Below are 27,550 nucleotides of genomic sequence, written 5' to 3' on the forward strand. Positions count from 1 at the left end.
GTGGGTTGCAAATTCACACCAAAATGTGATTCCCCTTCCAGTGACAGTCCTATAAAAACCTAAGTCCCATGCTACAGCTTCCTCACTTCCTTTAAAGTTCCCCTAACAAATTAATCCATCCCTTCCCAAAGTCTGATCAAACCTATTTCTTTTCCTTAATCTTAACCCCCTTCCCCAACAAATATCTCATCCCCACCCCATTTAATTCACTATAACCCTCACCAAAGATGCCCCTGGACAAAATGGTTTGTTCCCAAACCTCATTTGTCCTGGTTCACTTTAATAATACACAATGACACCAAATGACATTTGACGACCTTTATTAATTTCAAACATAACTATACTACATTATTTCAAATATTAATTCTAGCAGGAATGACCTTGTAACTACAACATGAAAATCTGTATAATATATATCAGGGCAACTTACCTGCTCATCCTTTCCAAATAAGCAGTGCCCATACCTCTACTCACTTATTCTTAACAATCAAGCAGCATCCTACAGTTCACTTTCATCCCCAAAATTCATTGCATCAACACCCAACATATGGAGGGGGAACAGAAGAGAAGACAAGCCCGCCCCTATTCTTCACCAAACAGCCTGACCACAGGCTGATCCCCCTCTCTTACAAAAAAAACTTACACCAAACCCTCTAAAAATAAACGTAAATGTACGTTAAGCAAATAGAAACTGAACTCATTCAAGTGCACCCCATTGGATCTAAACCAGACTGAGTCCTTGTCATCAAAATCCCTATGGTCTATCATATACATACCCAATTCCCCCAACTGCCAAGGGAACATATAGTTAATAAACCTCCATGCATGCTCCAAAGCCTTAAAACCAGCAGCATTCCTCCAAAACAAATGCAGTACTATCTCCAATCATGCAATGCACATGCCTGGATATAATGTGTTGAAAATAAACAAATCTCCCTATTATCTTATTCACCAACTGCTTCTTAGGAATTATTCCCAAATCATTATGATCCAAATGTATCATCAATATTCAAGGAAGCCCCATCCATAACAGTATCACTTCAGCTTCATCCACAAACTGAGTCCACCTAAGATCTGTTATCCCATGCCAACTAACCCAACCAACTGACCGTCCCAATCGACGCAAACCCAAGTCCTTTCCATCCAAACTAACTGCAGCCCTCTTTGCTGCCCAATGGATATACCAATGGGCCAAGATGACAATTTTCTTTCCTGAAAGACAAAAAAAAAAAAAAAAAAAATATATATATATATATATATATATATATATATATTAATTATCAATTGAATCCTTCACCTAATATAATATAGGCATTGGAAGACCACCTCCCTACTGTCTGGATTACCTCAGTGAATCTGCCTTCCTTTGCCAAATCTGAAGCCCTACCAATATGAAAAGAATGAGTGGAAAACCTCTCACCAGGAAAACCCATATATCTCAGTGCCTTCATATTACATGTACAGACTAACTACCCATTAGCATCTTAATCCCTCTCAAGCGAATAATCAAATTGCGAGGGCTCCCCACATGAGTACATATCAATTGTGCAGCCCAACCCACTGTACAAAGTCCCTCATTCCTATCTTTCCTAAGAACTATCTGTGTGTCCTTCCATAACTGGTCAATTTTAAACCTACATAACCAAATGTTAACTGATCCTGGAAAAAACATAACATTGCTCCAAACTAATGATTCTAACAGCTCTGACACCTAAAATGCCCCAAAATACATCCACAACACAAAGTAACCCACAAAACATAATCCACTGACTCCCCTGCCTCTAAAGCTGAACCCTTCAATTAAACTTTCCAAATCTATCTCATTAATGGTCACCACATATCCATAACCACTCTACCGCATCCTCCCAACATATGTCCCACCATCCTGGACTTTGTAATCTCATGCAGCCCAGCCACTTGTGCAAATATACCAATCACTGCCAAGTCCACCTTAACTGATTGGAATGCCTTACCTTGCCACCAAGCCTGAGCCAAGTATCACAATAATAGTTCCTCTGACAAAACCTCTTCATCCTCAGGTAACTGCAAAATAAATTTATCAAAATCATGTAGTGCCCTAATGTACACTCTCCCAGTAGGTGCAGCCCAAGATTCTTGCACCAACCTCCTGGTTACATCAACCCAAGATGCCACACCTCTGGCAACACCATCAGCACTTCCTCTGCCCCTTGGGCCAACTGTTGGAACCCGGAAAACTAAAATTGAGGCAAACTGTCATCAATCTTATTTCTAACCCCTGCCACATGCACACTTGTGAAGGAAAAATGTATTAACAAACTGCAAAACTAACTTGTGTAAAACCAACAACAACAATTCAGATCTTGCAGTCTTTGCTTGCAAAACTCGTTCCACCACCATATTATCTGAATTAAAAATGACCATCTTTCCCCTCAATCACTCCTGCCAACTACTAGGCAACATCCCTTTTCCACCTTCTTCCAATCCACTGGCCAAAGGCCACAAACCATTCCCCTCCAAAAAATTCATCCATTCCACTACCCCCAGTTGCATCCATGAACAAATGTAGTTCCTTTTAACCAACTTTCCTAAGAACTATCTACATGGCCTTCTCTAACTGATCTGTTTTAGCCCTACATACCGAAATGTGCACTGACCATGGAAAAACCACATCTGCCAAAAACAGACCTCATCAAACCACTCCAAAAAATGACACCCAAAGTGCCAAGTCAGCTCACACCAACTTGTTAATCCTGACCCAATGATGCTTTCTCTTCCCTCCTTTTAACAAAAGGGCCACTGACCTACAAAAGGTATGCCCTGGATGAACTGCCTGACATGCAAAATTCAGAAGATCTAAAAGCTTCATGACCTCCCAAACCCACACCTTATCCTTGCACACCACCCACCCAATCTTCTCCTTCAATCAACCTATCTTATCAGCTGGCAAACAAAACAACATATGTTCTGCATCCATCAATAAACCCAAGAAATCCAATACCTTAGCTGGGCTTTCCAATTTCTGCCTAGCCAATGGGGCTCCCAACTCATCACACATCTCCAAAAACTCTCACAAACCTTCAAATGCTCCCTCAAACCCTTCACCTACTATTATGAAATCATCCAAATAATGTACCACCCTCTGCCAAACCCAATGAAGTAGAGTGTTAACTTTCACAAAAGTCACACAGGCTACCTATCATCCCATTGGCATAACCTTATCAAAGTAAAAATTGTTCCCAACTACTATTCCGAATAATGGCCACTTCACCTCCTGTACCAGCAAAAGGCAAAAGGTGGATTCAATGTCCACCTTCACTAACCATGGATCCTGAATCTCCCAAATAACCTTCACATCATCATCCAAAGATGCATAACTGACCAAGACATCCTTGACTGAAATAAAGTCATTAATAGAGCTCCCTTCTGGGTACAAAAAATGATGAATCAGGCTGAAATGACTGTCCACCTTCTTAGGAACCAAACTCAGCAGTGAAATCTTAAACATCCTATGTTGGGCTATCAAAAGGACCCAGTGACCTACCTGCCTGTCTTTCCTTCTCTAACAAACCCTCCAAAATATCCTCCTTCTCCTGTACAGATCTCAAATTCTTACAGACTACCCCATCCCTCACTACCCTTGATTTAATAGAACCCCCCTGAGAAAAGCCCTCAACTATTTCCTCCTTAGAGAAGAATCAGGAAATTGCTGGAGCATAGGCTACAACACTTCATCCTTAACAGGCGAATGTGTCCCCCAGCCATCTCCTTGTCCCCTAAAGGGCACCCTTCCCCATCACCCTCGAAAATTCCCCCTACCTCAGAAACTCTGAAACCCCTGGAATGAAGAAGGGAGAATACCACCATCAGCTGAAAGTGAACCTGAAGTCATCAGATTAACCTCCCACTGACTGCACTACACTGCTTGATGGTTCCCTACAGTCTTTGAAAAAGCATGTGAGAACTTACACACTAACCACATGCAACGTCCTGCATTACAAGCCCAACATACTCTCTCCTTCTTCTCCTACTTTTTCCCCGCTATTAACCACCCCAAAGCTATCCATCATAGTAGCTAGCCATATGTCCGCATGTGTAACCTCCCAGTGGAGGCAGTGATCAACCACTTTACACTTCCAGAACTTTTGGTCATACCACAACCATGTGGTCCCTGACTTCAAATGCTGAGCCTCCTGAATTGTAATAAAGTAAGTCAAGAGTGGAAAAGCCAAAATTCTCCAGCCAAAATTCCATGTTGTAGAGGAAACTTACCACCTAATTATCCCATGTACTAGGTCATACCCTACCTATTACCCCCCCCCCGAACACCACTAAAACTGCCAAAAGTTTCTTGATATTCACCAGTTCTAATTCCACCAGTCACACAGCACTGCTTCCCCATCAATTAATTCAAAGACATCAATATACTCTCCCCTCCAAATCTTTTCGTTAACTGAAGATGGAATGTGAGGGGTCAGGAAAACTTCCCTGTTCCATGTTATAAAGCCTGCATTGTTAATCCATCACCCAGCCATAAGCCAAAATCTGGCCCAGCTTTAGAAAATGCCTACTCCACCCATGGATGACCCTGAGCTCCCCACTGACAAATCTACACTATCCTCTCCACTGATTGCTTCAGCCTGTCCCAGCTAGTGACATCACTGTGCATCCCCCATAGACCATAGACCATCCAGCTTCACACAACCCCTGACAGACCTCATCCCCAACTATCCCATAATCATTCCCTACACACTCCAAACCTGCCCTACCTAATAGGACTCCCAATTAACTGTTGTTGCATCCAGAGCTACTCTAGCCACCAGAGGATCAACTGCAACCACATCTCTCAACTGCCATGCCCACTTCCCATGAGCCACTGACATGGTCTTCAGTGTTGGACACTGTCTCTTTTCACTGGACACGCCTGCATCATCTGCCATCCATATGGACTCTTATGTGATTAATATATCAGGGTATAATTTAAATATGGTGGCGTATGCTGTTTTAAACTGTGGGTTAACATTTGTGCCATCAGTTAAACCAAGATTATATGAGTTAAAATTTGATATTTTTAATTTAGTTAGAAAAATACATCTTAAATGTTTTTTTGACACTAAACAAAATAATCAAAGTATAAATATGGAAACAAATATGTGTTATGATATGTCCTCTTCTGAGGACAGTTCTTATTCTTGTGAGTCAAATGAACATGATATTAATGCTTATACGTTGCTTGACACCAGTAAAGTTAAATATGTTACATCATTCATTCCACCTTTTTTGCATGAAGGGATTAAGCATTTCAATTCCATGTTTAATTATGCAATGGAAAAAGGTTTTATTGAATTTAAAATGGATGATTATAATTTGACAAAGAATGAATGTAAAATGTTAAAGAACATGAGTGATAGGCATGATATTGTGTTCAAGCCTGCTGATAAAGGCAACAAGCTGGTCATTCTAAGCAGTCAACAATATCTTGAAAGGTGCAATAAACATTTAAGTGAAACTAGTGTGTATGGAAATGTTGATAATGAAATGTATTTTCAAGCTTTAAATGAATATAATGAGTTGCTTAACAAAGGGTATAGATTGGGCTATTTTACTATGGAGGACATTAAGAAATGGTTCGCTACAAAGGGATGTAAGATAGCCCATTTCTATTGTCTCCCTAAAGTGCATATATGTAAGTCTAACCCCCCAGGTTGTCCCATAGTCTCAGGTAGAGAATATTTTTTGAGTAAAATGGGACAATCTATACATTATTTTTTACTTCCTAAAGTTGAAAATTTACCAACCTATGTGAGAGGCGTATTTGATTTTTTTGGAAAAAATTAAAAATGTAGAATGGAACAATAACATTTTTTGGATTTCTTTAGATGAGAAAAGCCTTTATACAAATATTAGTCATAATTTTGGTTTTGAAGCAGTTAGATTCTTTTTAGGTGACTGCCCAGTTACAGAATATATTATTGAATTACTGGACTTTAGCCTACAGAATAATTTTTTTGAATTTTGTGGCAGATTATATAGACAAAAAGAAGGAACGGCAATGGGGGCATCATTTGCCCCCACTTATTCCAATCTAAGTATGGGTTTTTTCGAGTCTATATATACCTCCAGGTCACAATGTTTTATAAAATATGTCAGGAAGTATTTCAGATACATTGATGATCTAATTTTTTTGTGTGAGGGTGATAAAGAAGAATAATAGATTTGGACTACAATTTGATGATATTAAAATAGGTAATAATATTTCATTTTTAGATGCAGTGTTAGATATATGTGAAGAACGTCTTAGAACTGTAGTCCACAGGAAATTTCCTAATGGGGTATTTTATTTCATGGCCCACAGTTGCCACACTCCACACACAATTGAAGCTGTACCAGCGGGAGAGTTTAAGAGACTCTCTAGATTGTGTAATAATAAGGAAGATTTGGATGTAGAAATAAATAAAAGTATAGAAATGTTTAAAAAGAAGGGTTTTAGTACTGATATGCTAAATAAAAGTGTAGCTAAAATTTTAAATGATAAAAGAAATACTCAAGTAAGGTGTAAGCAAGGGAATGATGTGATAGATGAAAGAACAAACATGTACTTCACCACTACTTATAGTAAATTTAGCCATATTATGGTGAAATTGTTGCATTTTTATTGGGGTTATGTGTCCCAGTTTAAGGAGATTAAAGAAAATATAAAGGGAGCACCTATTATATCATATCGAAGGGGAAGCAATCTTAAAGATTTTTTTAGTTAAAACGATATTTACTCTTCCTGTGGAAAGAGTAAATAATGGTTTAATTAATCATGGAACAAGTAGTTGTGGTAGGTGTAAAATTTGTAAATATATTACACAAAGCTTTAATAAAATGAATGGAATAAAATTTCAGGTCAATGACAGTTTTAACTGTAATACGGAGGGTATTATTTATGCCCTTAGCTGTTCTTGTCTGAAGTTTTATATAGGACAGAGTAAGAGAACTTTTAAGGTAAGACTGATGGAACACCTCAGGGATATAAAAATGACAAGCAGGAGAGATCTGTAGCAATACATTTTAACCAAGTACATGGGGGTAACATAGAAGGTCTTAAAGCATCTATTTTAGAAAAAATAAAAGTGTATGCTGATGGTGATGATTTTTTAAAAAATGAATTGTTGGTCAAAGAATCTATTTATATTTTAAAATATAATACTATGTTTCCTAGTGGGTTGAATGCAGAAATGAATTGGAAATGTTTAATGAATTGAATAATTGATTTATTGATTAATTAACTGCTGTATATATAGGCAGGTGTATTATCTTGTAACATTGTACTCCTTGAAGGCTATTGTAGCCAAGACGTCAGAGACATTAAAGCTATTGGTGTGGATTTCCTTGCCCTGTGGTCTTTTTGTGCGTTTGGATTGTGCTGCATCTTTTGTGGTTTTACAATATATATATATATATATATATATATATATATATATATATATATATGGGTATGGGTCTAGGACACATGCTCGACTAGCATATGTCCAAATCACAAAACACTGAATACACATACACGAAAGCGCTTAATATCGAAAAGAGCATCCGTGTATGTGTAGTTAAAAAAAAATCTACATTTCAGCAGGGGGGTTTTGCCTCCCTGCACCCCCCACACTCCCTGGGGCTACTTTATTATTCTCACTCCGAGATCGCACTACAGTGGGGAAAATGGAATTTTCCCTTACCCGCACTGTAGTCCGATCCACGAAACAGGCACACATACATTGAAGTGCTTGTTGATGTTAAGCACTTTCGTGTATGTGTGTTCGATGTTTTGTGATTCAGACATATGCTAGTTGAGCATGTGTCTGGATCCCATATATATATATATATATATATATATATATATATATATATATATATGCATATATGTGTATATATATATATATATATATATATATATATATATATATATATATATATATATATATATATGAGAAAGAGGCAAAGATTCAAGCACAGGGACAGATTTTAAACATTGCTGTTATAAACCTAAAACTTGCCCCCCCCCATAGAATATCAGGGAATGTGGTAACCTGCATTTACGAAGGGGACTACCCCTGAATAAAGTATGAAACTTAAACAGGTGTCATTATGTAGTAGTGTTTTCAATCCTATGCGACTTGTGAGAAAACTGTAACTTATTATGAGGAATGTACCTATGCATCTAAAGTATGTGGCAAACCAGGCCATTCTGCAAAATAGGGACAGTTGAAAGACCTGCTCACAGGAAACAGCCATACGTATGTGCAAACAATGCATGTGGGCACCCCTAACCATCAACACAAGCATGCTGCTCCACTAATGGCTCCCTAGCATTTCATGATTTAGAATCCTATGTGCTTTTTATAATTACAAGGAACCATCAGACACACATACACACATACACACACACACACACACACACACACACACACACGCACGCACGCACGCACACACACACACACACACACACACACACACACACACACACACACACACACACACCGTAAATAAAACATACCAGTCATGCAGCAATCTGTGAATTACATCTGGTTGACATTAAATTCTCCTCACAACAATTCATCACCAACTCAGAAGAGGAGTGTGATAAAGCTGTAGGTATAAAATAAATCTTCCAGCACTTCCATGCAGAAGTCTCTTTGCAGCAATCATTGAATTTTGTCTCATTGACACTGCATTCCCCATGCAGTGATATAATACAAAACAAAAATAAATGCATGCCATGTCAATTTCATTTTGGTGGCACTGAATTTTCCATGCAGTAACGCAACACACTACCTTTCAATTAATGGGTCTCAGCCCCATTGTGCATGCATGGATGCAGCCCATGAAAAGGTAAAACAACTCTATCACAGCAAAATGTATTAGCAAGATATACAGTTTACACAAAATTATTGCAAGAATATGAACACAACAGTTACACATTTGAAAAAATATCAGCAAAGTGATAAAATGTTCATGGACTCCTGTCAGTAGTTTTCTCTAAGTCTTTCAAAACTAATTTATTGTGCTCTTATGCCATCAGTTATGCCAAAAAATGTTTATGGATTCCTAAAACCTTATTATCAAAAACATGCAAACTCAACACATATAGAGTCGAACTCTGGACCCTCTGTCTCTAGAGCGAAGGCCTTAATTATTATACCACAGTGTCTCTAAAATGTGATGCAGCATGGCTTAATACCCACAAAACCACAAGTAATGAAACTACTCCACCAATGACAATCTTAAAAGAAAATCTGTCAATAACAGTACTTCTAGCCAGGCATTACAGTTAATGACATTTAACCACCAAATTACACCACTACCCACTCCACAAAAGGGAACCAACAAAACCATAGCCCACCGCTCCTCTAAGAAACAATTAAAGAAAAATAATGGAAACCTAAACAGTCATAATAAGGTGATACTCCTTCTCTATGCTACTAGGATTTATCAAATCACTATTGCCTGCCTTCTTTATATCCATATAGGCATCCATCTACATTGCAAACTACTACTGTCCAAGGCCTACCTGTCCACTAAATTACCTAACAGGCCATTTTGGACACAAGCTTGCAATACTTTAAATTCACACCAAAATGTGATTCCCCTTCCAGTGACCATCCTATAAAAAGCCTAAGTCCCACCCTACATCTACATCACTTCTTCTAAAGCCCCTCTAACAATTTAACCCATCCCTTCCCAAAGTCTGATTAAACATATTTCTTTTCCTTAATCTTAACTCCCTTCACTGACAAATCTCCCACCCCCACCCACTTTAACTCACTATAGCCCTCACCAAAAATGCCACTGGATACATTTATTTGTTCCCAAACCTCATTTTTAAACTCACTGATTACAACTTTGCACATGGAGTTATCTCTTGGTTCAAATACTAGCTACTAAATAGATCATTTCTTATCTCCAGTAATGACATTTGTTCTAGCTCAGGTACCATCCTTACTTTCTATTAACAGTCTTCCACAACTGGCAAAGAAAAAAGAGACTCAGAAATTCAAGAATAGAATTGATATTGTAGTCAAGAAAAGCTGATCTATTTGCAGATGATATTATTTTTATACCTGATAAAACCAGAAAAGGACAAGTCAGTGTTGTGGACCATTTTGAGGCAGTTTTGGATCTTTTTGGGATATAAAATTAATGAAGCTAAAACAAAGACAATAGCTGTAAATTATTTACCCACACATGAATTGGTTCAGCAATATCCATACTTAAGGGGGCATGATAAAATGAGGCACTCAGGAGTATGGTTTAAAAAGGATTCTGTTGTGGCAGCTAAGGATATGTGGGAAGAGACTAAACAAAAGATAATACAAAAACTGAGAAATTGAACGCTCTGTTATATGGATATGGATAGCAAGATACAAGCAGTTAAAACATTTTTAGCCCCTTTAGTTTTATACACAGATCAGGCATATGTTTATCAACCAGAAGAGAAGTTGTGGATTGCAATTAATAAAGAGTTAAAAGATTTTATCTTGGAGGGGAAGACAGCAAGAGTCAAATGGGGATAAGCTGATTCTTCCAATAGAACAAGGCAGTCTTGGATTACCAGCTTTGAAGGGTATTTCAGAGCTACATAGTTAAGGCTCCTGTACATAGCACAAGCAGAAACCTGTAATTTAAAGTGAAATGGGATAATGATGAAACAGGGAAACTCAAGAAAAAAGGAAAGACTTGAATTTTGGATGCAGATCCTTAAGGAGAATAAAAATAACCATACAGAATATTATATTTATGAAGTAGCAGAAAATATCCTAAGAACTAAGCCAACACAAGAATGGAGAAAGGAGATTTTGCCATTAGGGATGACTGCAATTAGGGATGCAGACAATAGGCAAGCGGGAGCTAGAATTTATTGGATAAAACTGGCAAAAGAACCAAGGTATTGGGATCAAATAATTAGAGAGGGGAAGGTAATAGAATGGGAACAGGCTAAGAACTTATTTGGACTCCAGGCTAGAGATTGCCTTTCTTATCAAGGACTGATATCAGAGTATAGGCAAAGAGAAATAAATAGGGGATCCTAAGTGAAAGATCAGCATTGGTAGAGTTTTTAGTAGAATTTAGAACAGATGCTGCTGTTAAAAAAGAAATAATTAGTAGAGCATACAAAATATTGCAATGATAACTATAAGAATCAATCAAAGGAGGTTAGAAAGGATTGGAAAGAGAAGTTGGATAAACAATTCACATTGGGAGGATATTTTTATGTATCCCAATATGCAACAAAGTCTAAAAGATTTAGCATCTTTGCTTGGAAGTGTTTACATAGGTATTTTTTATACCCTAAGTAGACTTCAAAGAATTCTTCCTCAGGAAGACAGCACATGTTGGAGGTGTGATGGGGAAGAAAGAGGTAATTGGGAATACATTTAATATGAGTGTAATGAGTTGGCAAACTTTAAAGATTCCCTGCAGTCTACTCTGTTAGAGAAACTAGGTGAGCAAATGGGTGCAACTAAGGAATAATTTTTTTGAGCTATGATACAGAATTGGAATTGCCTAAACATAGTAAGGTCTTGCTGAGTCTAATTATAGTGGCTACCAAAAAGCAATTACTAGAAAATGGAAATCAAAGTCTAAACTAACTGTATTAGAAGTAGTGAATATAGTAACAACATAAAACAGTTGGAATTGGGATCTTTATAAAAGGGTAAGAGCAAATTACATAGGAAAAAATGGGAATTGCAGTAACAATACATGCAGAGGAGGAGCGAGGTTTAAAAGAAGGCAGGATCTGAGTGAGCTATGTAATGTTTGACTGACAATGACTGGATAGATTATAAGTGATGTATAATGTTTGCAACCAAGATTATGTCAATGTTTTCATTTATATAAATGTAAGTTTGCCTATGTTATAAGTGATAATTTAATAAAGATGTTTCTTTAAAAAAATGTCTTCCATGGGAGATTTCTCCCTAAAACTTTATTTGCAGATAATATAGTTTTTACAATAGCCCACAAATCCCCAAACCAAATATCCCTAACTTTACAACATGACTTCTCTCTAGTCAAGTACTGGCTCTGTGATAACAAACTTACTATTAATAGAAGAAAACCATCATAAAGCTCTTGATGGGCGCAAACAAAGTACCGGAACAGTTACTGTTCCAGTACTGTGTGCCCATCAAGAGCTTTACGAAGGTTTTCTTCAGATATTTTCTAACTTGTGCCTTCATTCTCATGCTTCAGTTGTGTTCATACTTACCATTAATGCTACAGATTCTACTCTAATGCTATTTGGTACCCACAAAAGACTCTCCCATATCACCGTGCTGGACATCAAAGATCCTTACACCACCATGCTACCAAAAAAACAAAAGAACAAAATTGCCTTAAGAGTACTTTAAGATACTAACCTTTCATTTGAAATGTGCACTGATTTAATCACCACAAAGGTTTTACAACAATCAAAAGTTGCACACTGTATATCTAGCCTATTTACAATTTTAAACTCACAAGTCTATTGCCATTCATGTTCTAATTTTATGGCTATACACACTTCCTATCATTGCCTTATTGTCCAGTCATAACAGTAATGTACTCAAAACCACTGAAAATAAAATGTTCAGATCTATCCATTTAGCCAAGGCTAATGATCATCACTTCACTTTCATTCAAAAAACCAAATGGCTTCCTGTCTCTGGCACAGCTTCCAAACTTCTTAGGACTTTAACCTCTAGATTTCTCAGCTGTAAGTATTGTTCTCCACAGGCCAACAAAATGCACATACAGGAGTCTACCTATACTCCGAGTACAAATTGTACCATTGTTTTCTCTTGCCATTTGTGAATTGTCTTTTCAGAAACTAGCTCCAGTGTCTTGGAATACTCTACCCACTAAAATTTCTGCTCTTGATAATTTCACACTCTTGAAGCCAATACTGAAGGAGCACCTGGCAAATGAAAATAAATGTAAACATTTCAGAGATACTGGTTAGATCAAACTACTGTTTAATACACATTAGCAAAGATTATCAATCCAAATACTAAACTTCATTCTTCTCCACAAATAGGTGATACACTCTGTGCATTATATGTATACTGCAAGTATGATATCTGGATTTGGATGCTTAATTAACACATTTTTGACTGCATGTCTGCCTTTTTGCTGTCTCTACTTGACTGTGACTTGAATAGGACTCTGTGACTTGAATGGGATGTCCTGGAGGGACAGATTTGTCTGCCAGCGACTGCTACATCTTTGGAATGGGCTGGTAATTCATGTGAAGCAGAGTACCTCTATGACACTGTTCAAAAAAGAACCTGAATGAATGGATAGAGCACCATAAATTCTTACTGGGGATAGCATCCACAACCCTCCTGGACATGGGCAGTCATTACTAAATACAATCCTGGGTATTGACTAGAGTATCCATGGTATTACGTTGGGATGAAACGGCTAGGCTTGAAATGACCTCCAGGTTGATAGCCTAGTAACCTCCTATATTCCTATGATCCTACACATTATTATTTATCTTATTTATTTTGAGTTCTTTCTTTATTTGACTTAGATGAATTGGATAGTGGCTGAAAAAGATTTTGTACCAGCCCACCCACTCAGCTATCAGACAACAAACAAGTAAATAAACTTCTAACATATTTATGTAATGATAAATATGAAACATTTTGAATGACAGACAAACATTTTTAAAGGCCATCATCGCACCTTTTCATGACCTTCATTCCATAATATTGCAGATACGTCCATTATTAGTTTTTGGTTGTCTGCAGCAGTGGCATCAAAGTGGCCAATATCCAAATACCTGAAAGAGTTTTCTGATGTTACTTGCCAGTTTACTATGCTGAACATTGCTGGAGGGTCACCATGTATATCAAAGAATACTTCCTCACCATTTTTGTTCCAAAAGTGAACATTTTTAATATAGTGGAAAAGCTGCAAACAGAAACAGTTTAAAATGATAGCTTTTAGATTTATATCTGTTATTTTTCTCCATCAGTTTATAGTATAGTATAGTACAGTATAGTATAGTATTGTACAGTATTAGTATACTACAGTACAGTATAAAATATTGATTCTGCTAAAGTTGTGCAATTCATTATAATATTAGCTTACTAAGGGATTTAAGGCTTTCTCAGAAACAAAATATTATCAATAGCTATGCCTTTTTCCCTACAAAATACCTAAAAAGGAAATATATTTCTGTGGTCTAGAATTATGAGCACTGTGTTTGCAATGCTTCTACTCTGAACCCTTATACTATATGATTTCATAAGATGAGCGATGCACATTTATCCTAAAGTGCCACTGGCAATTAAAATTAACATGTAGGGCATGTGTCAATCTGTATGATGACTAGGAGTATCAATCCCCATCTCTATAGCAAAGATGGACAAAGCCCTGACTATGACCCAGCTGGCTCGATTTGACTAGAGGGTTGGTTGGGTGATGGAGGATAAGGAAGAGAAAGTGGAGGATGTAGGAGGTGATGGGAATATATGGCCGACACCAGCTCACATATCTTGGGGTACGGAGGTGGCTAGCCCTGCTTCTGTACTGGCAGCTGACAGATGCTGCTTGTACATCAGTACAAAAGTGCAAAATCAGCAGCATTTAGGCCATGATGAGAGATGCGCATGCCAAACAACATATGGTGTAGCCAGAGTTGAGCTTGCATGGTAGTGTGTGTGTATATATATATATATATATATATATATATATATATATATATATATAAAGAGACTGGTACTGCAAGCCATGCTTGTTAGCTACCACTAGAATCAGGGTGGTTGATCCATTCCTGATGGCTACTTGAATGATGACCTCTTGATACTTTTGCTGCAGGAGAATAAATAGCCCGAACAGCTGTTGCACTACAGAGGGAAAAATCGGTCAAATGGTTATGGCAGGTTTAATGGACATCATGCAATAGGGGCAATAAAAGAATAAAAAGAAATAAATCTGGGGATTTATGCCCTATATGGAGTAGCCTGCATCTAGTGTTCTTCATATTGAATGAAATTTGTAACATTACCTTGTTTTGGTTTGGTTTTTTTTTGACAAATTCATCCAGATTTAGATGTAGGCCTAGAAATGTTGGTGAAAAGTTGCTCCATGAAATACCTGAAGAAACCTATATCAAAAGAGCGATCCTGATTATATATCTTTGAATCTGCCTAGCCTGCTTTGGTAATGAGGCTTATCAAACCAAAAGTTATGTTCTTCAGTTCTGCAGGATTAGATCAAGTGCAAAATGCATCCTGAGCTGGCTTCCTATTGACTCTTTTTGTAGCAAAGCATCTGCTTACTACATGTCATTGTCAAGACTCATGAATCAGTCCTGTCTATCTGAAAATTATACAGCAGATCTTTGCAGAAAGCATTTCCTGCACTCTTTTATTACCTGAAGTTTTCTTAGCATGACACAATAATACTAGCAGAGATTGTCACCAAGGACCATTTAACAACGACAGGTTAATTTATTTAAGATGCACTACTCATTTTTATGAATACTGTTTACTGATTTCCATTAGAGATATTCCATATCAACTTTCTAAAAGTCATTGCGGGGTTTCTTTATTGCTTTTTACTATACTTTTACACAAGTCATTCAGACTAATGATCGAAAGTAATGCACACAGAAATGGGCATTGTTAAATATTATACAGTTTATATGATAATGAGGCGTGCCTCTTGATATTTAAGTCAAAGTAAACTTTATTGTCGATCAGATATACACAGCAGTGCATGCTGAACGAAATTACTTTGCTTTGGTCCCCGTACAGGACATGACAATGAACACATAGTTTGAATGACAGTAAGACTAATACACATACAGTAATACTGAAGATATTAACAACACAATAAATTACCACAATTGGACAGGAAGATGTTAGTATTATACTAGTAGGTGTTGCAAGACTATGACTTCACATTGTGATAGCTTAGAATATTGCACTTCCATCAGTTGTAGTATCATATATTCTGATGTTTATATTGCACATGTATGGAGTGATGACTCCTGACTATTGCACATTGAGGAAGTAATAGCAGAAGGTTGCAAAAAAATCGGTAGGAAAACTAAAATTAGGAGGAAGAAGGTATGAGTTATGCTTGACTTCTCTGTTTAGTCAGAACAGTGTCCACTTAGAGTAGGCATTAATGAATCCCAGGGTTTATTTGCATTTTGATTTTTTTTTTTTTTTGCATTTGCAGTTGTAAAGCATCTGTAGCTAAAGGTTCATGCATTATTAGGATGTTTTAAACACAGGGTTCCTGTGGGTGTTTCAAGACCTACAAATAAAATAAAGCAACTATTGTTCTAATGACAGGTTTGTTTTGTTTTGCTTAGAAACAAATATTGCATATTACTCTAAGTTAAGCGAAAACTGAAATAAGACTGTTGTGGTTTTTTCTCAGTCATTGTTGCTCGAGATACTTTAAATTATATGTTTAACTAAAATCTATGAGATGAGTTTATCACTCTTAGAAATATTAGCAAACTTAGCAAAACGTATGCTTTTATTGCTGTATGACAGATGTAAAAGTAATTATTCAGTCAAAAAGCTTCATCCAAATCATTGATACAGCAAGGATGTCATTAGACCTTCTGAATAAAACTTTTTGATTTTATTAACGCAAAACATGACTTTGCTGTAATCAGTAACACTTAAGGATGAACTGTAAATAAAATATGAGGAGAATATAAAAAAGATGAAAGCCAAGGCTAAGAATGGAATCCATAAATCACATCTAATAACAAGAAAAGTTTTAAAATTCAAAACCTCACTTAATACAAACTAGATGAAAATATTATACTAAACAAAATATCAATCCATTGATCACAACGGGCATGTACTGCATGTAGTCTGAAAAAAAGTAGGTGACCCAATGGAACATATTCTTGGCTTCCAGAGTGCTATACTAGTTTCAGAGCTCTGTGTTCTCATGCTATCTAGACAAAATCTTTCAGACACTACCTTTGTTTCTTAGGCAGTACATAGCAAAGACTGATCTCAGATTAAATACATAGAATATACTTATGGTAGGCAGTTTCAAATCCAGAAGTAGCATAAAAAAGCTGCTCCCCATGATTCAATAACACCTACACTAAGTGTACACTAAGTGTACACCATTCTGAGTGATCAGACAACACAGACAACTCACACCTTCATCTTCCTAATTTTAGTATTGCTATTGATTTTCTTGGAGCTTTAAATATTGACAGGGATTCATAAAGGTTACCACAGAGTGCAGACTATGTGTACACTTAGTGTAATCTTTCTGAGTGGCTAGAAAGCACAAAAAATGTGATAAGAATGTTCTTGAATACATATCGTATACACTTAGTGTACACAGTGTTAGTGTAGGCTTTATTGAATCTCTTTCAGTTCATGTTAAATGGCATAGTAAACTTGTTATAGTTTTTGAATAACTAAAACAGTATGGATTTACACACACAAACACACACACACACACACACACACACACACACACACACACACACACACACACACACACACACACAAAACAACAAATAGTACAACAATATAAAACTAAACTAAAAATGAAAACGTAAAAATTCATGGTCACTGTTTCAGTGTTCTTTTGTTCAGTTTAGACTTAAAATGTTATTTAAACAAAACAACTTTTGAAGACTTCCCTGTGTGCCGTCAAGCTGCAGTGTCTCAGAAATCAATTACTCAATCATGTTATAACAAAACAAGTGATTGCCTGAGGCTGCTTTAAATTGTTTTGGGGAATGTCTCACTTTCCCAAACTTGTGTGACTATGGAGTTGGTACATATTAAGATTGGAAGGTAAGAAGGGTTTGCTCCATCGTGTAGAGAGTGCAAGAGGATTGCCCCCTCAAAAACATTTATTTTGAGGTGTTTTATTACATTGCATGTAACTGTTTTGCAGAAAGAAAGGCTGTTATTAAGCAGGAGTTGATTACTTAACTAAGAAAGTTAAGTCTTTACAAAGGTGCCAAACACAAATTACAGAGGTTCAACTTGAACTCTAGCTAGGAGATGAAGGCCGAGACATACTCTAGTGATTTCAACCAGCTGGAAAACTACTCCACAGAAATTTGCAAGTTTTTCAGCTACAGGAAAAAAAATGGCCAGAGTCTGACAGTGGGCCACAACCAGGATAAGTCATTTGGTGAACACTCATGATGCAGTGGAAAGCCCAAAGGGCAAACATAAACCTAATAGTGCAGACCAGACACCACAAATCCTAGAAAAAGGAGGTTGCCAACACCAGTCTCCATGACAGCTCTGATTTAGGGAGATAGAAAAAGACATGAAGAAGGAGATTTCTCAATCTTTCTGAAGGAACTACTGGTGAAAGTACTCTGCTGACAAGCATCTGCCAGATAAAAGGAGGGAATAACAAAGTCCAGTCCAGTTGGTGGGAAGGTGCCCCTAGAATAGAGATGACTGAATTAACACTGCTTCTTGAAAACCCCTGCTTGCATGGTTGAGCACACATCTGTCAGGAAACAGTGAAGGCCAGGCTGCCTTCCTAAGAGCTAGCTTTAGATACAAGGCACCTAGAGGGTGGACCTGAGAATGATAGGTGCCACACCTTGTTATAGTCACAGGAGAAAAGGAAGGTTATCCTTTTATGGTAAAGGAACCTCTCTTCTTAGGCTTGTCAGAAGACTAGGCCTGCCATTAACTTGAGGTACTTTGGTTAGTTTGGCTGGGATCTCCATTTGGCAAACCAACAAAAATAACCCTGGTTACAGGAGAGAAAAACTAGAGAAAACTAAGCAGTCCTGCCCCTGCTCATTTCTGACATATCACTGATTAAGAATCTGATTAGCTGTTGAACAAAAAAATACACAGACTCAAGTGATGCATATATTATCTCAGGTATAAACTCAAAAAGATTCCAACTGTGTAAGTAAGCATACCTCTTATATTACTACTGAAAATGCTGCATTTCAAGGAATAGAAAATGTTCCCACCGAGTCACTTTCTAAAGCAAATTTTGTGACAAGTGAAAAAACACAATGTTTAACATGCACTTTTTGATCAGCAGGTAATAAAGCGTCAACTGCTCAGCACAAATTTACATGTGCATCACTGGAAAAAAAAAACTTGAACCCCTACCATACTAGACTGAGCCAGCTTGCTTACCTAAGATACTAGGCATTTGTCTAGTCTATCTGAAAGGACTTGTCACTCATTTAGTTAGGATAAAATAGACGAGTCTTTGTGGGTTCTGTTCAAGCAGCTTCATTATGTACAAACACATCAGATTGAGGCTCAATTACTGTAATTTAGATAAATTTATAAACAAACTAGCTATTACACCCATACACACTCACTCTCTGGCTGCACTCACAAAATGGCACTGAAGTAGCACTTGCTGGCTATTCATATGCATATGCCAGCCTTGAAATGCTTCTTAAAGGTACAACATACACCCACTATTCTACAGGACTGGAGTTGAAGAAGGCAGTCATTTTACTAGAAGAGGTCACTGAAAAGCAGAAGACCAGACAATGGGGACTAAAGACCAAGCATGAACAGACCCATATAACACTTTAGGTAAAGCCTGAAAAAGAAAAGGAAAATTACAAGTTTCCTTGACAAAGTTCCTCCATAGCTGGGATAAGTGTAGGAAAGGTCTTCATGACTAATATCCAAAGGATCAAAATCACTGCTGAATTTGGGTGCAGCCAAACAGACTCTAATGACAGATCCCCAACCAAATCAAGTTCAAAGGAAAATATAACGAGGTGGAATCTTCAGCGTTAGTCATAACCCAGCTATTTTGTTATCAGCAGTCCAAACAATGGGAAAAATAGACAAACATTTTCTCAAAAACAATGTGGGTTTACAATCTCCCTAGCTTTTTTTTATTTTTTTATACTCAATACCTGTGGGAGATTCCCCAGTGGGAGACAGCTCAATAGTGACAATAGAATCTGTGTCCCTGACATGCCCTGCATCTAAAGAGATGTCGTGTCAAGTGCAGATGTGGTACCCTACCCTACACCAGGGAACCTGGAGGTAAATGAAGGCAAGTGATCTGACACCATGCCCATGGCTAAGGTTGCTTGAAGTCACATGAGTCATATGTTGTGGTTTATTAGTATACGTTTTAGGTGCGTAAAGGTTAGATGGTTGGGGGAGGCAGCAAATCAGAATCCATCAAGTCAGGGGACAAATTTCTAGTCAGAACAATGCCAAATACTGGTTGCATGGTTAGCCCAGTATTCAAATGTACAGAATCCACTATTCACCCTTAAAATCATAAACTGAAGTCCATTTCTGCAAGGATACAGTTTTGAATACTGAACTAAGCAAAATGATAGCAATTTCAGTTATCCATCACTAAGCACACATTGATGTACCACATGACCCTAAAAAAAGAAATAAAGGCTATAAACAGCTCAGAAATAATTTAAAACAGTATAAAATAGTCTTCAACAAGGAATTAAGAATAAATTTAATAAAAATTCCTGTCAGTAAATTTCCATAACTAAAGTGGTGCCAGTACATGTCCTAAAGGACTCCAAATTTAGGATATAAAGGTTAAAATAAACCTAAAATAGTAAAGACATCATGAAATAGTGTTAGACAGGGAATTAAGTAAAAAACAATAATTTTTTTTGTCAGAAATGCTTCAGAAACAAAAGAGAGCCAAAATCACGATTTAAATGAAAAAAATGTTGAGTCATCATATTACACCATTCACATATATACATGAATATATGAATAAAAACTGCAAAAACAGTAAATTTTCCTGTCAAAATATTTAAAATAATGATTTAAATCAACAGAAATAACAGCTGAGATTTATCTGTGATTATGGCAGAAAGAGGCACTAACAGAACTTCACTGAAACGGCCCCAGTACAAAAACTCAGTCAAGTATTCCCCAGATATCATAAAACACTTAGAAAAGGTTATATATTCTTGAAAAACAGTATTCAGCTTAATATATGCAGCATAATCCTATACTATATACAGAAAATAAAGTACTGCAAAGCTGAACTTTATTTTTAAATAAATACATATATTTCGAATGCCACTCGACTGCATGTCCTCCCCGCGGTCGAGTGGCATTCGAAAGACATGTGTAAATGGGCATGCCTTTGTTGAAGGTTGGGCATCGGGCTGGCACCTCAGCACCATAAAAATCTACTGACAATCATTAGCAGACTGGAGTTCCGCTGTGGTGACCCCTAACCGGGAAAAGCCGAAAGAAGAACTTACACAAGGAACTTATACAAAACACGTACTGGTAAAAAAAAAACACAAATAGGGGAATAGAATAACCTATAGATTTTCTTATTTGACCTCAGGAGATCACAGTTTCCAAAAGGGAATAATCTTCTCAGAGATCCTTCTCTTACAGTGGCACAAGAAAAAACTGAGGGCTGTTGTCTGTGAAGGACTATCCTGCTCTGGCAGCTAGCTGACTGGTTCTTCACAGCCACAGACAAGTAGGGGAAAGAGCAAAAACAACAGCAAAGCAGCAAAGCAATAGCAGCAAATACAATGAAGAACAAAGACGAGGAACCCAATGAATACAATTTATTCCTCTCTGACATCTCAGCATACATTGCCTTCTTGGAGTACACAGCAGGGGGAGGAGCCTGAAGCTTTGAGAGACTGCCAAAGAGAGGGATGTAGGGCACTACTACCCATATGTCAGCAAGATTGTGTTTGTTTAACATTTCAAGAGAATATAAGTTGCAAAAGAAGAAAAGCTAGATATATAAACAAGTCATAATTAAAGTGATTGTCTTCCTATGTTCCTGCACATTTATCTGGACAGCAATGTTCAAAATATGAACTCTGGAAAGTGTCAAGGACAATTAAATGGTTAACTTGTTTTGAACTATGAAAAAAAAATCGATAAGGGTAACATGTATTGACAAAGTGTAACTGATTTCCATGACATTGGTGTAATATTCTGGGTATATGTATCTTACCAGTATAGAGTCTTTCTAAGAATGCCACCCCTGGAATTCATTGAGAGGTTGCATAGTACATAAAGCCAGGCAGACTGGCTCATACACTAGGCAACTCTGCCATGATTCATACTTCTAGTGTTACCTAGTAGTGCAGCTTTGCATTACTGGAGGTGCATACTGTCCTAGAACACATTCACCCCAAGAATTAGGAACTAAAAATATTCCAAACTATATTTATCCTACTCCATCTACACCTAAAATTTGCAAGTTATATTCCAAATGCTGTTATCAGTTAAAATTGCTAATATACACAATCCCAAATTATTGTAACCTTATATTATGTCTTTCTTCAGTCCCCTAAACAAACAGCTGCCTAGGAACAAAGCTAATTGTGAATAAGGGTGCCAAGTACCTCTGCTACCCTACCCTAACATGTTTTGTAATAAAAGGCACACATACTTCACTTCACTTAACTGGGTTCATGGGTCCATAAAAATATCTGAGTTGTTTGCACTCCATCAGTAAGTAAATAATGCTTCTTTTTTTAAAAAAACTTACTTAACCCTTAAAACATATCCCCAGTTCCCAGAGTTTATTAATTGTTTTTATTCTTGATTAGCTCACAGTCTTCAGGGGAGTGGGCCCCACTTGCCTTCATTACACTCAGGCTCACTCCGCTACCCTGCTCACATTTTCTATTCACCCCACTTCTAATACATTTTTACCTGTACTCCGCAAATCACAGTCTACACCACAGAACTCTGCCAACCAATCACAAACAACCTATTACATTTCCTCTACAATCCACCACATCTTTTCTACCTCACTAGCCCCACCTATATACAATACAATCTCAGCTATCTGTGCTATCTATACTCCCTTCACATTCAGCTACTCATCTATCTCACCATCTCCCTCATCACACTTCTGTAAAAAGGTTCCAGTTTAAACTTTCATTTTCTGTTTTCTTCCATCCACTACATCTTCTACACTCACTACCCTAATTTCACTGCAAACAATTTGTATGTCCCTTCTTGTACATCTGTGTGATAATTTAACACCTGTCTATTAACCTACTATCCCCCCTGTGATATCTGGTCTTGTGCACAGTAATAACTACTTCAGGTTTCACATCTCAAACACATCTACAACACTAAATCCTATTTAACTATTCTAATTTCCCCATTTCAATGAGCAATGATGCCTAACTCTTCCAACACCTCCCTGGACCTCAAACCCACCTCTACTCCAATTTTTACACCCAACTCTTCTAGTTCTTCTACTACTATTACCACTTAGGGGCACAGGTGTATGCTAGGCTAACAACCCCATGTGCCTTTTTAAGCCCACCTACGCTTTGTAAACATATCTGACAAGTTTGGTACCCTAATGTTACTTTAAGGGGTATACATAGGTTTGGGCTTGGGTGCTCAAGCATTTACAGGCTGCCTTTGACTATTAGAGACATAGGTGCCAGACCAGGGGTAAATTTCTGATTCCTTATCCACTGGTCTAAGTTACACCTACATTTTTTATTTATTTATTTATTTTTTGCTACTATGATCATAATTATACTACAATTCATTTTACTTTTTCTTTTGCACATCTTATACATTTTAAGAAATCCTTGCATATTAACCACTGACCCTATCCCATATCGCAAAACCTCCTATTGTCATAGCCCTTAACCTCTAAAATACATCACACTTTTACATCTTCAAACACACAGTCATAAAACAAAAATACCTTTCCTACAAACTAGTAACCCAAACAAAACTTGTAATCAAATGGTTAATAACATATCTGAACATCTCAGTTTTACTACAAAGTGAAGTAACATTCATCACAACCCAGGACCAGAAAAATCTTCAACTTTAACTTCTAGCCCTTCAATGACCTATGTCTCTAGTACCACCACACCATGGACCAAATAACATTTATCTTCTTCTTCTTATTTCAGCTGTTCCCATTAGGAGTTGCTACAGTGGATCATCTGTTGCCATTTCTTCCTGTCCTCTGCATCTTGCTCTGTCACACCAACCACCTGCATGTCCTCTTTCACCACATCCATAAACCTTATTTTAGGCCTTCCTCTTTTACTCTTACCTGGCAGCTCCATCCTTAGCATCCTTTTCCCAATATATCCAGCATCCCTCATCAGCAGATGTCCAAACCAATGGAATCTTGCCTCTCTGGCTTTGTCTTCAAACAGTCCAACCTGACCCTCTAATATAATGATCCCTAATCCTGTCCATCCTTGTCACATCCAATGCAAATCTTAACATCTTTAACAATGCTACCTCCAGCTCTGACTCCCAAGTATTTAAATTGATCCACCTTCACTAACTCTACTCCCTGCATCCTCACCATTCCTCTATCCATCCTCTCATTCACACACATATATTCTGTCTTAGTCCTGCTGATCTTCATTCCTCTCCTCTCTAGAGCATATCTCCACCTCTCCAGGGTCTCCTCAACCTGCTCCCTATTCTCACTACAGATCACAATGTTGTCGGCAAACATCATAGTCTACGGAGACTTCTGTCTGATCTCATCTGTCAACCTGTCCATCACCATTGCAAATAAGAAAGGGCTTAGAGCTGATCCTTGATGTAATCCCACCTCCATCTTAAATCCATTTGTCACTGCAGACCTCACCACTGTCACACTACCCTCATACATATCCTGTACCACTCTTACATACTTCTCTGCCACTCCCGACTTCCTCATACAATATCACAACTCCTTTCTAGGCACCCTGTCATATACTTTCTCTAAGTCCACAAAGACACAATGCAACTCCTTCTGACCTTCTCTGTACTTCTCTATCAACACCCTCAAAGCAAACACTGCATCTGTAGTGCTCTTTCCAGGCATTAAACCATACTGCTGATCACTAATCATCACCTCCCTTCTTAGCATAGCTTCCACTACTCTTTCCCATAACTTCATGCTGTGACTGATCAATTTAATCCCTCTGTAGTTACTACAGCTCTGCACATCACCCTTATTCTTAAAAATCAGTACCAGACTACTTCTTTGCCACTCCTCAGTCATCCCTTCACTTTCCAAGATTTCATTAAACAATCTGGCTAAAAACTCCACTGCCATTTCACCTAAACACCTCCATGCTTCCAGAGGTATGTCATATGGACCAACAGCCTTTTCATAGCTGTCCTTACTTCCTCCTTGCTAATCCATTGTACCTCATGATTCACTATCCCCACATCATCCAACCTTCTCTCCCTCTCATTCTCATCATTCATCAACCCCTCAAAGTACTCTTTCCATCTGCTCAACACACTCTCTGCACTTGTGAGTACATTTCACTCATTAGCCTTTATCACCCTTACCCGCTGCACATCTTTCCCATCTCTGTCCCTCTGTCTAGCCAATTGGTACAGGTTCTTTTCTCCCTCCTTTGTGTCCAACCTTTCATACAGCTCTCCATATGCCTTATTCTTAGCCTTTGCCACCTCTCTCTTTGCCATATGCCTCATCTCCTTATACTCTTGTCTACTTTCTTCATCTCTCTGACAATCTCACTTCTTCTTCACCAGGTCTTCTTGTCCTCCTTCTTCTGTCTAGATGTCACACCAAGCACCTTTCTAACTGTCTCACTTACCAGCTCTACTGTAGTTACCCAGCTATTTGGTAACTCTTCACTGCCACCCAGTGCCTGTCTTAACTGTTCCCTGAACTCCACCTCACAATCACTCTTTTTCAACTTCCACCATTTCATCCTTGGCACTGCCCTCACAGTCGTCTTCCTCTTCTTGATCACCAACGTCATCCTACAGACCACCATCCTATGCTGCCTAGCTACGCTTTCCCCTGTCACCACTTTACACTCTCCAGTCTCCTTCAAACTGGCCCTCCTGCAAAGGATATAATCCACTTGTGTGCATTTTCCTCTACTCTTGTCTGTCACCTTGTTTCTCACCCTATGCTCCTCTCTGTTCTTAAAATATGTATTCACCACAGCTTTGTCCATTCTTTTCACGAAATCCACTACCATGTAACCTTCTGCATTCCTCTCCTTAACACCATACCTACCCATCGCTTCCTCATTCCCTCTGTTCCCTTCACCAACATGCCCATTGAAATCTGGATAACCCCTACCCCATTTCTCCTCCCATCCACACCATGACAGAACGATTTGAAACCACCTCCTATACACCTGGCGTTACTTTCCTTCCATCTGGTCTCTTGCACGCACAATATATCAACCTTCCTTCTCTCCATTGTATCACCAAATAACATATATAACAGCCAAAAAACTAGCAGACTTGCACACATTTATTTCTGACCACAGCCCATATTTTCTTGTAATTACTGAAACCTGGTTAAAACCCATTTTCACAGACAATGAAATCCTTCCACCAGGAGAGGGCATACACAATGCAGACCATAAAGCTAGAAAGACGGGGGAGTAGCTATCATATATCCATGAAATCTCTTTCTGCTAACAACATACTGTATTCCTCCATTTAATAATGCATGGCTTTTTAGTTTATAAAGTCAAACTAATTTAAGAGACTGTGTATTACTGAAGCATACATTCATTTGAGAAACATTTTCTCCACCACAGAAAACTTGCTAGCTTGGGTATCATCCAACATCTCACAAGAAATCCTTATCCTTCGTGATTTCAAAGTACATTGGTTCAATATTGGCTCCATTTTGAAATGTCGGCATTCAAATACCAAGTGCTGACAAGCTCTTAAAAAAGACTGAAAGCACAAGAGAAGAGTGAATCTTGAAAATTGCTCTCGGACTTAGTGTATGTAAGTCCGTTCTTTCGACCATTCAGTCTCCGTATTTTGGGACTTGATCTAACAGGTGCCGACATTCCAAATAGTTACCATCAATATCACATCAAACACTCCTACAACTATTATCAACATCTATGGCTTTAAACAACTCAACAATACCCAAACTAGATCCAATAAGTCCACTAACAGAGTATTGGCACTAGACTAGATAGCCTCATCACATGCACATAATAGCTCCACTGTAGGAACACCACCTGATATCTTAAGTAACCACTTAACCTTTGCTTTAGAACCCCTAACCACTCTCCTAAACAACACAAGCACAGAAACAGTACACAGTCTCTCACACTTCAATGAAGAATCATTTAACTCAACTCCAAAAATCATACAGTTGTGCTATATTAAAATACTTAGAAGAAGCCATGCTTCAATTCAATAAAAATCTTCATAGTATCCTTAATGGACATGTCCCTTCAGAAGAAAAAGAGTTATTGCTTAGCCCTGCTCCCTGATTATCCCACAGAACTGAATAACTAATGCATCAGAGAGTGATAAAGCATGGACCATATTGCAAACCCGTAAAAAAACATAAACATTTCTAACTATTCAGCAACCTCAGAAACACAATTACTAACAACAACACTAAGCCCCATTTAACTGTCCCGACTTCCCCATCATACTGAGCAACCATGCCTAACTCTTCCAACACCTCCCTGGACCTCAAACCCACCTCTACTCCCATTTTTGCCCCCAACTCTTCTAGTTCTTCTACCACCATTACCACTTAGTTGCACAGGTATACACTAGGCTAACAACCCCGGGGAACTTTTTAAGCCGAGTCATGCTTCCTAAATATA

General features: G+C 37.9%; 1 protein-coding gene across 1 annotated transcript in view; it reads right to left on the bottom strand.

Moving 5' to 3' along the window:
* LOC122803808 (extracellular calcium-sensing receptor-like) overlaps positions 1 to 27,550 on the bottom strand; it is a 156,676-nt gene that overhangs the window by 46,869 nt on the left and 82,257 nt on the right. The window contains exon 4 of the mRNA XM_044073494.1: positions 13,687 to 13,914. Coding sequence (XP_043929429.1) covers positions 13,687 to 13,914 — 228 coding nt within the window. The remainder of the gene's footprint in view (positions 1 to 13,686; positions 13,915 to 27,550) is intronic.

This window comes from Protopterus annectens, chromosome 6.part0 (genome assembly GCF_019279795.1).
Source record: "Protopterus annectens isolate FY-2018-M chromosome 6.part0, PAN1.0, whole genome shotgun sequence".
Taxonomy (NCBI): domain Eukaryota; kingdom Metazoa; phylum Chordata; order Ceratodontiformes; family Protopteridae; genus Protopterus; species Protopterus annectens.